This window comes from Camelina sativa, chromosome 20 (assembly GCF_000633955.1).
Source record: "Camelina sativa cultivar DH55 chromosome 20, Cs, whole genome shotgun sequence".
In the NCBI taxonomy this organism is placed as follows: Eukaryota; Viridiplantae; Streptophyta; class Magnoliopsida; order Brassicales; family Brassicaceae; genus Camelina; species Camelina sativa.
The window spans coordinates 16,853,356-16,866,003 of NC_025704.1; the positions used below are offsets into that span (position 1 = coordinate 16,853,356).

General features: G+C 33.0%; 1 protein-coding gene across 1 annotated transcript; it reads right to left on the reverse strand.

The window, feature by feature from the left end:
• LOC104771021 lies at positions 1,529-3,378 on the reverse strand. Its single transcript, XM_010495498.1, has 7 exons — positions 3,271-3,378; positions 3,014-3,100; positions 2,747-2,935; positions 2,484-2,642; positions 2,345-2,396; positions 2,111-2,244; positions 1,529-1,927 (listed from the first exon to the last, which is right to left on the reverse strand). Exons 1-7 carry the CDS (start codon positions 3,376-3,378, stop codon positions 1,529-1,531), a joined length of 1,128 nt encoding a protein of 375 aa, XP_010493800.1.

Consider the following 12,648-nt stretch of genomic DNA (forward strand, 5'->3'; position numbering starts at 1 on the left):
TTCTTAAGTGGGCCCTACATATTTTCCCGGCTTGTGGATCCACCCATATTTGATGGCCGGTTTATTACGTCAAGGAGACTTTAAAAAAATAGAAAATAAAAATCACGATAATATATGAATCCCAAATTAAATAAAATAATCGAAAATACTATAATAAATTTTAAAATACAGTATTAAGAGAAGTAGACGCATATATTAGTTTTTTTTGGGGTCAACATATTAATCTCATCTATTTCCAACTGAAAAGAAAGAAAGTAGGAAAAATTTTGGTTTTAGAAAATAAGAAAAATTTCCCTTTACATTAAAAAAAATCCCAATTAAAAAAAGTTGAAAGCAATGTTTTAGAATAACTTAAAATTAAAATAATTAAATAAAATTATAATTTCAAATTTTATGAAATATATATATATATTATTCTTATAATTATTTAAAAAAATTTGTATTTTTTTATAAATTATTTTGTAACTTTTGATAATTATATTTTTGCATTATTAATATGTTTTTAAACAAAATATTTTATTTTTGTTGTAATCAAATTCTTCTTCTTAAATATTAACTTTTACACATGTCAAAATCTGAGATTAATAACTTGACACATGTCAAAATTTTATTAATGGCTAACTTTCAAAACTCAACTTTATATAATAAGATGTTAATGTGCGTACTTAATAATTTATCTATGATTGATACTATTTTTTTGAATTTTGATTCAAAATACTTAGATACTTTTAGTTAATAAATGATAATGTGATACTCTCTGTGTATCATTTTACATGATGTTTAAGATTTTTGCACATAATGTTTTAAAAACACGCATTTGTTATACCTCAATTACGTTTAGAGTGACTAGCTCTTATAAACACGTTCTAATATATTTATGAAATTAAATTTAAAGGCTTTAGTATGATATTTGTTGATTTTTTTTTTTTTTTTGCTTTAACAAAACTTCAGTAAAATGTCTTAATCATATTTTGAGTCCAAATTTCTAATCCAAAACATTGATCACAATTTAGATGACATGACGAGAAAATAACAATGCGATCATAGGTTCACGATGTTGATGTTAAACGAGTCAAATTATTAATTATAGTAGAAAATAAAATAATAAAATAAATGAAAAATTGGAGAAAAATCCAAAAAAATATGTATATTTTGAAAATACTAATATATTTTTGAAGTTATAGTTAATTGAAAATTTTCAGTTCTATTTTTTATTTTGGCAAAAAGAATATGAGAAAATAAATGTTGTGAGTAAAAAAGAAAGAAATTTACTTGTTCTTAACAAACTGAAAAAGTTTTTAATATTTACAAGTTTAAGTACATTAATCTCATTATTTTTTAATATTAAATTTTATATAATAATAGTCAGTCTTCTATATTTTAAATAAAGTTGCTAGCAGAGAAGTTAGACAAATAGATTGAGAACAGATAAGAGTCAAGTAATTTCATTGTGTAATATAGAGTTTCATATGATTAATTAATTATAATTATAATTAAATTATGAGTCTAATTATTACAATGTAAAATGTTAAACTCCACAAGAGTGTCCTCCCGGACCACCATAATTGAAAAAAAAACCAAGTCGTGTACGATGAAATGGTTGCACCTTACCAATTCTTATGTTATAGCATTGTGGACTATCAACTATAATCTCCGTAGGAAAATGATCCATTTTATGACTGCTATAGTTGGAGTCCAAAACTTCAATATTTGTAAACATTGCTGAATTTTTTCGGGTTCCAACTGGAAAATTACCATTACCCATCGGGGGACTTGAATTCTGAGAAGCACGAACTATACCTCCAACTCCAACTATATTAGCACTCTTGTTCAAAATGTTAAATAGTTCTTTGGGCCAATATCCAATATCTACGCTGGGTGCATTTTTTATGAGTTGCGTAAGCCACCAATTTCCTGTTACTTTATCCTTTTTATACATAAAAAGATGAAACAAATAATTTCGTAAAAACAAAAGTATGCTACTAAAATTAAATAAAAAACAATTATTATATAATCAAATACATGTCAATCACTAATATGATTCATAAATAATTAATTTCTAAATTCATAATTTTTCCCATGAAAATAAATATATAAACTGAAGAAATACCTCATGGATAGACCAACGCGACCAATCAGGGTCTCCTGGGTTAATGTTTATGGGTTGGACTATAGGAATTTTTCTTGATACCTGAATAAACCCATCACATGCTGTATTGTAACATCCTTTTCCATCTTTACCTTATTGAAACCATGTTCAATATTCACATGTTATTTGATTAAAGGATTAAATATAAATAATTTTACGAAAAAGCTAAAAATAACAATGTTCACATGCATACCTTAAAATATCCATATGTCCAAAGTTGATCGGTGCCAAAGAAACTTGGATTTATCTGTCAAAAACGACTTTGTACACTTCAATACTATCAAATATTTACAAACAAATTTTACAGAGAGAACCACTAAAATGTGTAACTTACAATATAACCGGCTTGGATAAAATTGACTTGGTTATTCAACCGACTACCTATATACATTTCACTATATGAAGCCTGGTTTCTTTCAATGCTTAGCTTATATCCATTATACCAAGCTTCTACTCCACGATATGGACCAGCACGCGATCTTACTCCAACAATCTACCAAAAGCCAGTTATATTGACATGTATATATATAGATTAATACTTGAGATACATATAAAAAAAATTAGATTTAATGTATAGAGAGAAAATTAAATGTTTACATGTACTCCAGGAGTATCGCCTGTTAGCGGATGTAAATACTTCTCGGCGAAAAATTGTGCCTTGGTATTGTATTCATTTGAGATTCTCAATATAGGAACGGTTCCATCTGAACACCCTATTTTCTTCGAATATGATTTGTTGTTTTCAATGTGATTCTTTAGTTCATGTCTTGAAACTGATGGTTTCATCTTTTCAAAGAATAACTTGTATGTCAAATTCAAAATTCAAAATCATGTAGGAGACAAATATTTGATATGTCAATGCACCTGGATTGTGTGGTTTTGGAGCAGATGATGACCAAGTCCTGGTTGCTTGTTGATATCTATGCAATCATATGTAGCATTTTCACCTATCTGCGAAAGACAAAAATATGCAAAAAAGAAAAGAAAATAAAAGAGAAGACATAGAGGTGATTTTGAATCAATCCTTAATACAAAAAGAAGAAGATAATACTGAATTAGTTAAATGGATTTACATAATAAGAGAGACATGTGTCTCAAGTTATAAAATTAGTAACGCTAACCTTGAAGGATCTGATCGGCAACACACTTTGATTAGAACGAACTGACGCTGTTGAGAACAAAAGATGTAAGAGATTCAAAACCAGAGTCATCTTAATTAGTGAAGACATTTTTTTTTTCCTCAAAAAAACGTTATGTCACTTATATATACATACAGTAGCACTTTGTTAGTTTTTTCTAATAAAGAAAATACATACAGATTTTTGACTGTAATTATTACTTTGACCAGAAATTAAAAAGAGATTAATTTTTTATCTATACTAGTATTTTTGCAGCAGTTTTTTCTCAAAAATACTTTTTGGAAAGTTTTTACATTTAATGCATTGACTTTAATATTAGTTACCAAAATTTCAAAATTAGTTATAGGTAAAATTTTAAAAAATAAGGAAATCTTTCTACCTCATTCAAACATAAATATATGATTCTCTTTCATTTTATTTAAATTTATATTTGAATTATCTTGAATTATTCTGTAATACATTTAGTTAATGAAATTGTAGTTTTTTCCTGCATATGATGTAATACAAAAATTTAAAAACGGACATATATTACTCAATAGATGAATAAAAAATACGGGTACAATATCCCATATCGTCTAAGAAAATTAGCAATGGTTTAGAGTCATACTATAAAAGAGACCAAAATGATTCTGAATACAAATGAGTAGAAACCTTGATTTATCAGACATTCAAACTTTAAAAAATTTTATTTGGTTTATTCCGGTTCTTTATTTTAAAGATTTTTAAAAGGTTAAGTATGAAAAATATTTAAAACTTTTAAAAAATTAAACATGATAAATATTATACCGTAGATACACAATAAATATTAAAAATTAAGATGATATAGTGTGAGTTAAAATATCTCGGGACGGGGTTATATAGCGGGACGGATTTTATCGATATTTAAATAAATTAAAAAATATCATTAATTCGGTGTTACACGGGTAAAACATCATTTCATTATTTTGTAAATATTATGTAAAAAATAAATTATATTGATTAAGTAAATATTATGTAAAAAAAATTTTAAATTGATGTTTATGAATATAGTCACGAATAGACATATCTAATTAAAGTGATTAAGTAAATATTATGTAAAAAATAAATTATATTGCGGTATTATATGGTTTCTTTAACAATTATTATATAATTATAACATATTTAATCAACAAATAAAATTTATAATTTAAATATTTTAGTTATAAATAATTTTGCTCCATGCTGTACCGCGGATCCTACTCTAGTTCATAGTGTATAATTGCAGTTAATGTGATATAGAGGGAGTATTTATTAATAGTAGGTTGGACTTTGGTCCATTTCTTCGGTTATCCTACTTCCTCATTTTCGTATCACGGCACTAACGGTCTCGAATTTGGGTATTCTCTTTGCCTTCCAGATGATGGAGCAGCAGTATGGTGAAGTAGATCACGATTGAAAATGTTTGGCAACAATGATTGCTTAGGTTGCGATCTTGAGCAGATCACATACATGCGGCAAGCTCTACGGTCGGTTAAAATTAAGTCACAATCCAATGCAACTGACTAGTTATAAGAGTTTGAGATGGATTTGGAGAGTTTAGAAAACACTTATACCTATTTTGTCCCAAAACAGGTTAAAACCGAGAAAACATTGTTTAGAAGCTGTAAACAACTTTGTTAGTGTCTTTAGGGTTAAATGAGTCACAACCCAATGCAACTGACTAATTCTAAGAGTTTGAGATGGATTTGGAGAGTTTAGACAACACTTATACCTTTTTTCTCTCAAAACAGGCTAAAACCAAGAAAACATTGCTTAGAAGCTGTAAACAGCTTTGTTAGTGTTTCTAGGGTTAAAATGAGTCACATTCCAATGCAACTGACTAATTATAAGAGTTTCATATGGATTTGGAGAGTTTAGAAAACACTTATACCCATTTGTCCCAAGAGAGGCTAAAACCAAGAAAACATTGCTTACAAGCTGTAAACAGCTTTGTTAGTGTTTCTAGGGTTAAAATAAGTCAGAATCCAATGCAACTGACTAATTATAAGAGTTTGAGATGGATTTAGAGATTTTAGAAAACACATACGCATTTTGTCCAAGAAAAGGCTAAAACCGAGAAAACAGGCTAATACCAAGAAAACACTGCTTAGAAGTTGTAAGCAGCTTAGTTAGTGTTTCTAAGGTTAAAATGAGTCACAATCCAATGCAACTGACTAATTATAAAAGTTTGAGGTGGATTTGGAGAGTTTAAAAAACACTTATACCCATTTTTCCCAAAACAGGCTAAAACCGAGAAAACATTGCTTAGAAGACATGTTTAAGCGGCTTTAAAGACTTTTTACCGTCCCTACAAATCACCACATGATCTTCCCTGTGTTTTGTCCTCACTTGCACAGTTCCGACAATCACTTCGTGAAAGGTCAACCATTGCAGTTTGGTGACATAGGTGGCCATATCAATTCGTTAAAAACCTCTCCGTAAACCTAGGTTTCACAATTCACCCCCAATAATAGACCGCAACATCCTTGTTGCACACCAAGACAGTCACCCCGATGGTGTAAGCGTACTCGAGTCCACACTCGTCTGGGTTCGGCTCTAATACAACTTTTAACCAGCCGACCGCCACCTCTCAGTGGGCCTCATGTCCACTCCTGACCCATAGGCCTACCTCGCTTAATGGGCCTCATGTCCTCTCCTGGCCCATTGGCTTACCTTGCTTAATGGGCCTCACGTCCTCTCATTAGACTTGTGAGCCTATCCATATCTTAGGTCGGTTTTCTACGTCCGGAAGGCTTTAAAGACTTGTTTACTGTTCCTACAAATCACCACATGATATTTCTCTATGTTTTGTCCTCACTTGCGTAGTTTCAACAATCACTTTCTTGAAAGTCGTCCACCCTAAAACTACTCTAGCTCAAGCACTCTTAACTCTAGAGTTCTCTCATGATCCTTGACCGAAAAAATAAGTGCACTGTGGTGACATAAGTGGTCAAATCAATTTTTTCAAACCTCTACGCAAAGCTATGTGTCACAATTTGTAACGCTTGCAAACCGGATTTCTGGTTCGTGCATCGATCGACGCCAGGGCAGTGCATCGATCGATGAAATTATAAGGGTTGTACGCGGTTTAGTTCGATTCTCTCCGATTTGGCACGGTTTAGTTGATGGAAAAATAGGGCTAGAGTATATACGGAGAACTCGACACCTAGAGTGAATTTTTAATCCACTTTGTCGTTCTTAAGAGTTAGAAAAAGAGAAAAAAGGTTTTCTAGTGAGATCTGTGAAATTCTTCCTTGGAAGAGGAGATCCGAGGTTGAGGACGTGTTGGGGCTTGTTGTGGTGTTGTTTCCTTGTTAGTGGTTTTGCTATTGCGGTATTCTTGGAAAAATGGTGATGTTGGTGGACGAGTTGTGGAACAACCCGACCCAATTTTTTGTTTTTAATATATTTTTAAATTAGTGGTCCCATACTCACTAACAATCTAACCCCAATCAACAACAGCGAATAACATAAACGATACCATCAAACCAATAATCAATAAACCAATGATCAATTTATGGTAAACAGTAATAAACCATCCAACAAAGTCATTAAACGTTAAACCAGCAACATTCTAATGACTCGACTCTACCAACCTAACAGAACCCAGACAAAGACATCAACGAGCCACTAGAACATACTCCTCTTCATCGCCTTGATTCCACGATCACACTTTTCCTTTACCTGCAGCACAACACATATGAGATGCATGAGTATTATCATAAATACTCTGTAAGCTGATTCTCCCATCTATTGGGCTATACACACAAGCAAAAAGACAATCACAATCAACATATAAAACAAGCAAACCAGACAATGCGTAACTCCGCGACCTTGCGTCAACTGATACACGCCTTGCGTCGACCGATGCAATCCTCCGAATCCCTAGATGCATCAACAGATGCAACTCCTTGCATCGTCGTCAAATCTCTAACTACATCAACCGATGCAAGGAATGCATCGGTCGATGCAGTCGCGTGACACAACGCCGAATGCGAGCTCCTCCATCTCCTTTCGGCTCCAGTACACTAAAATCGACCTCCAAAGGCCATAAAACTCACAAGGAACATTTACAAGCAATCAAACAAGCAATTAACAACCAAAAATCACGTAGAACAACCATCAATTAGCTTAGATCAGCCATAGTCCCGAACTCACCTTTGAGAATGACGAAAACTGGATTTAAACTCATGAAAAAGCCACCAAGAAAGCTCCTACCAGAATCCCAGCCACAGATCTCCACTCCACATGCAAGATCCCTCAAGAACAGGCACCAAAACTTCTATCTATCCTGTTGCGTTTAATCTTGTGTTTGAGTGATTCTTAGCATTGCTAACATCAAAGGATTACTCAAATAAACAGCAACTAACTATGCGATTTCTGGGCAAACACTCTACAGACGCAGAGGGTGTCGACCGACACCACTATTGGTGTTGCTCGACACCACCATCACAGATGAGGTAATCCAATTTTGGTTCAAGCTTTCAATACTTTCATTTTTTTTTTTTGCCAATCTTAGGCTTGATAACACTGAGGATAGTGTTGTTTAAGTCTGGGAGAGGCAGTTACTAACTATGTTTTTGGTTTTGAAGAGTCAGTCCAAAAATTGTTTTATTGAGTCAAAATTTTTTGTTTGGAAACTATGATTTTTCTTTTTAGTGTATTGACTTGGTTGATTAGTGCTGCATATTGAATCCAGAATCCGACTAATGAAAAATTCAAAGGCTGACCAGTGAACCAGATACATCCAAATTTCCAGCAGAATCCACAAAAGCCTGAGCTAATTTTTGTGCTCTTCATTTAACCTCATCAAGGAGACTAATGTTTATAGAGCTTGACTCCTCGTTCATACCTGACAAGTAAGATTTCAGAAAAAATGGTACTCCTCTCCCTTACTCAAGTTTGAAAGATTTTCCAAAGAACTTTCTTTAAAAAGAAAAAAGAAGAGAAGATTAAAAGATGAGATGATTTTGATCAGTTTAGAGGGATAGGTAAATTACCTGACCCATTATTCTACTCTTGAGTCAGATGATCACACAAAGCTTGCAAGCGAGGGGTAGGTAAATTACCGATGACCCTACTATTCGCCTACACCTTTGATAAAAAAAATAATAAGAAAAAATGAAACCAAAAACAAAGCAAGGCTCAAAGGAAGTTAATAATAGAATAAGTCTTGGGGAGAGAAAGAGTACCACATGTTGTAAAGATATTGTCTTGCTTGTTATGATATTGAACGGGAATGAGTCTAGAAGGTTCTTGGCATTGATCAAATTGATTAGACCCAGCGATGAAGGCTAAATAGTGGATGTTATGGAATTTGGTTTGAATTTGGGATGCTGTGAATGTCTATTGAGAAGTACATGGTGGTTCGATTTGGATTTGTCTGCTAAGCATATGGATTATGGTTTGGATGATCATGGCATTACTTAAAAAAAAAAAGAGTTTCCGCGTTTTCAAACCTTTTCCACAGATTAAGTTATTGATTTGCTTGAGGGCAAACAAAAACTAAGTCTGGGGGAATTGATATATCAAATTACCAAAGAATAAAATAAAATATAGAGAACTACAAAACATACATGTTATAAAAGATGGAGAAATTGCTTGATCTTGATTTCCAAACAACCACTACAAAAAGAGGGAATGAAAAATTAGAATCCGATGAATCATATAAAAGACCAAAATTATAATACAAAAAGTGAAAAACTGATGGCATAAAGATATGAATAAATTAAGGGGAATATTAAATCATTAACTAGAATTTATTTGGATTCTTTTACAGATTTTTTAAAATCTGTAATAAATATTTCTTGTTATAAACCACTTAAGGATGGACTCCATAACCAAGCCCATACATGGTCCATAGGCTGTCGAAGACAAGGAAGCCCATCGGCCATTAGTCTTAGCTTATGTCGTTCTAAGTGTTTTGTGTTTCCTATTGTGATTAGGCCTAGACTTTACTATATACTAGATGAAGACCCGCCCGATGTGCGGGTTTAAAGTTTTATAAATTAAATTAATTTAACAAAAATATATTAAAATTTGTTGTATGTTATTTATAAATTTTATTTTTGTTATAATACACTGATTTATACCCATTTACAAATCTTTTATGTATGTTACTATTAAAAATATTTTTTTTACACCTATACTCTATGTTACAAATATATTCTTTATCACCATCTAGAAAATGTATATATGAACACATTAAGCCAACTATGTTGCTTTCACTTTTGCGTACTTTTTTAATTACTAAGATTGTTGGCTCAAAAAATATTTTGAATAAAAAATATACTAATCAATGATATATCATCACAATAATATATGATCACCATGGAGGAAACTTCGGCTCCACCCTCATCCCTTATGAAGAGAACCTTGCATTCAACCTCCTCCACCATGGAAAGAACCTTGGCTCCGCCATCCTCTCTTGGGGAGATAAACTTGCGTCTAACCTCCTCCACCTTCCTCTCTCGGAGCTATAACCTTGTGTCCAACCTTCTCCACTATATAGAGAACCTCGGCTCTGCCCTCCTCCTGTGTCGAGAGAAAATGTTCACGTCTTTTTACTATCTCAAATTGACTTGCTCCGACAACCAATGAAAGTAAAAACTTTTTTCTAACGTCACAATATCTTTTGATAGTAACAAATGTTAAATTTCTCAATGTATTCGTGGAAGTATCTTTTGCTGTAGCCTCTGTCTCTGTATCACCTCAACCGCCACCTTGCTTAATGAGCCCATGTCCACTCTCAGTCCATGGACCCACCTTTCTAAGTGGGCTCTACATCTATTCCCGGCCCGGGGACCTACCCATATTCGATGACTAGTTTGTTACGTCTGAAAGGCTTTAAAAACTTGTTTATCGACTCTACAAATCAACAAATGATCTTTTCCTGTGTGTTTGTCCTCACTCCCACAGTTCCGACAGTCACTTCTAGGAAGGTCACACATCATGAAGTTCTCTCAGGACCCCTGACCAAAAAATAAGTGCATTTTGGTGACATATGTAGCCAAATCAATTCTTTTAAACCTTTCCGCAAACCAAAGTGTCACAGTCTTTGAGCTCATATGGATCTATCAACAATGATTTGTGTTTTCCAATCTATCTATCTATGTTTGTTGTAAGCTTGTGTTTGATTAGCCTATTTTATCCATCCATTAGGTTTATGAACTTTTACTCGTTATCTCCCTTTGGGATTTAATAATGGTGACAATTATGTTTGCAAAAAAAAAGAAAGGTTTATGGCCAACCAATCAAGGCTGAGAAATTAGAAAAAAATTAATTTGACATAATTAAAGAAACAATATAAAATTATAAGCACGATAATATATGAATCTCAATTAATTCAAAGATGAAAATATAAATTAAATAAATCAATCTAAAAATACTACAATAAATTTTAAAATACAGTATTAGGAAAAGAAGATGCATATATTAATCTTTTCTTTGGGTCAACAAATTAATCTTACCTATTTCCAACTGAAAAAGGAGAAAGTAGAAGAAAATTTTGGTTAAAATTATAAGAAAAATTTACTTACCATTTAAAATTTTTTTCCCAACTAAACAAAGTTGAAAGCAATGTTTTTGAATAAACTATTTAAATATGAGTATCTACAAAATTTAGAATTAATAATTAACCGTATATTTTATTTAATCTCTTTTTATATATTTTGTAGAATTAATAAATTAAAATTAAAAATAAGTAAATAATATTATAATTTTGAATGTTATGAAATATATATATAATCTCCTTATAATTATTTAAAAAGACTTTGTGTTTTTATATAAATTCTGTAATATTTGATAATTATCTTTTTACATTATTAATATTTTTTAAAACAAAATATTTTATTTTTGTTGTAATCAAATTCCTCCTATTAAATATTGTAACAACCCGTCCCGTGGACCCCACTAGACTCACTGCTAGCCCGCTAGCCTCACTGCTAGCCGCCCAAACGGACCCCAATCTGGCCCTGCAGGGCATCGATCCTAACCCATCACTGTGGAAATCCACATCTACCAGTAGGTTATTGGTGCGCCATGCGTTCCTCGAACCCTGGTCCCCACCCTTTAACAACCTTCCCACAGGACAAGTTGCCACCAATTGACCTGCAGATCAATTGGTGACAGCTTGTCCTGTGGGAAGGTTGTTAAAGGGTGGGGACCAGGGTTCGAGGAATGCCTGGCGCACCAATAACCTACTGTGGATTCGGATGAATAGTTCCATTTGCCCGGTGAGGGGTTAGGATCGATGCCCTGCAGAGCCAGCTTGGGGTCTGTTGGGCCGGCTAGCGGTGGGCTAGTGGGGTCCACGGACGGTCCGTTGGGGCAGCTAGCGGTGGGCTAGTGGGGTGCGCGGGACGGGTTGTCACATAAAAATCAATTGGTGACAACTTGTCTGTGGGAAGGTTGTTAAAGAGTGAGGGACCAGGGTTCGAGGAACGCCTGATGCACCAATAACCTACTGGTGGATTATGTGAGTTAGTCCACAGTGATGGGTTATGATCGATGCCCTGCAGGGCCAGCCTATGGGGGTAACTAGCAGTGAGGCTAGTGGGGTCCACGGACGGGTTGTCACATAGACCATGAATTAAACCACACTTAGCGACCAAATAAAAACGAGGAGAGACTTCTGGACAATCATAAAACCAGTGACAATAGTGATAACCAAAAAGACAAGAAAAAAGCAAGCAAGGTTTTATTAAATTTCTGGTAAAAGTGGTACAACCACAACTAATCGAACCAATACAAAAGCACCCAAGTAAATGACTTTTATTGAACAAAGTAGGCTCATATCTATATGACTTGGTTTAGTTTGGAATTGTTTGTTTTTAGGCTTTCATTTGGCGAATAACTCGTATTTACAGTAAATGATAAAAACTAAAAAATTTGGATTTTGTAATATATCTATTTTTTCTGGTTCTTTATAGAAAATAATATTAATAATAAATAAAACGACACATAATTTTAAATTTGTAAGTGTAAAGAAAAAAACTATAAAAATTAGACATCTAGATGAAAAAAGGTTTTACAATTATGTGGCTAAGGAGATATTTAAATTCAAATGTTTTGGTGTGCTTTGAAAAATAAATAATCATAGGATAAAATGAGAAATGTTGTAAAACAAGAGGATTCAAAGTCTAGAAACTCTTATTTTTATTAATCATTATCGAATAGAGGTTACATATATATAGTAAAGTCTAGGCCTTATCACAATAGGAAACACAAAACACTTAGACCGACATAAGCTAAGACTAATGGCCGATGGGCTTCCTTGTCTTCGACAGCCTATGGACCATGTATGGGCTTGGTTATGGATTCCATCCTTAAGTGGTTTATAACACTCCCCCTTGGATGACATAA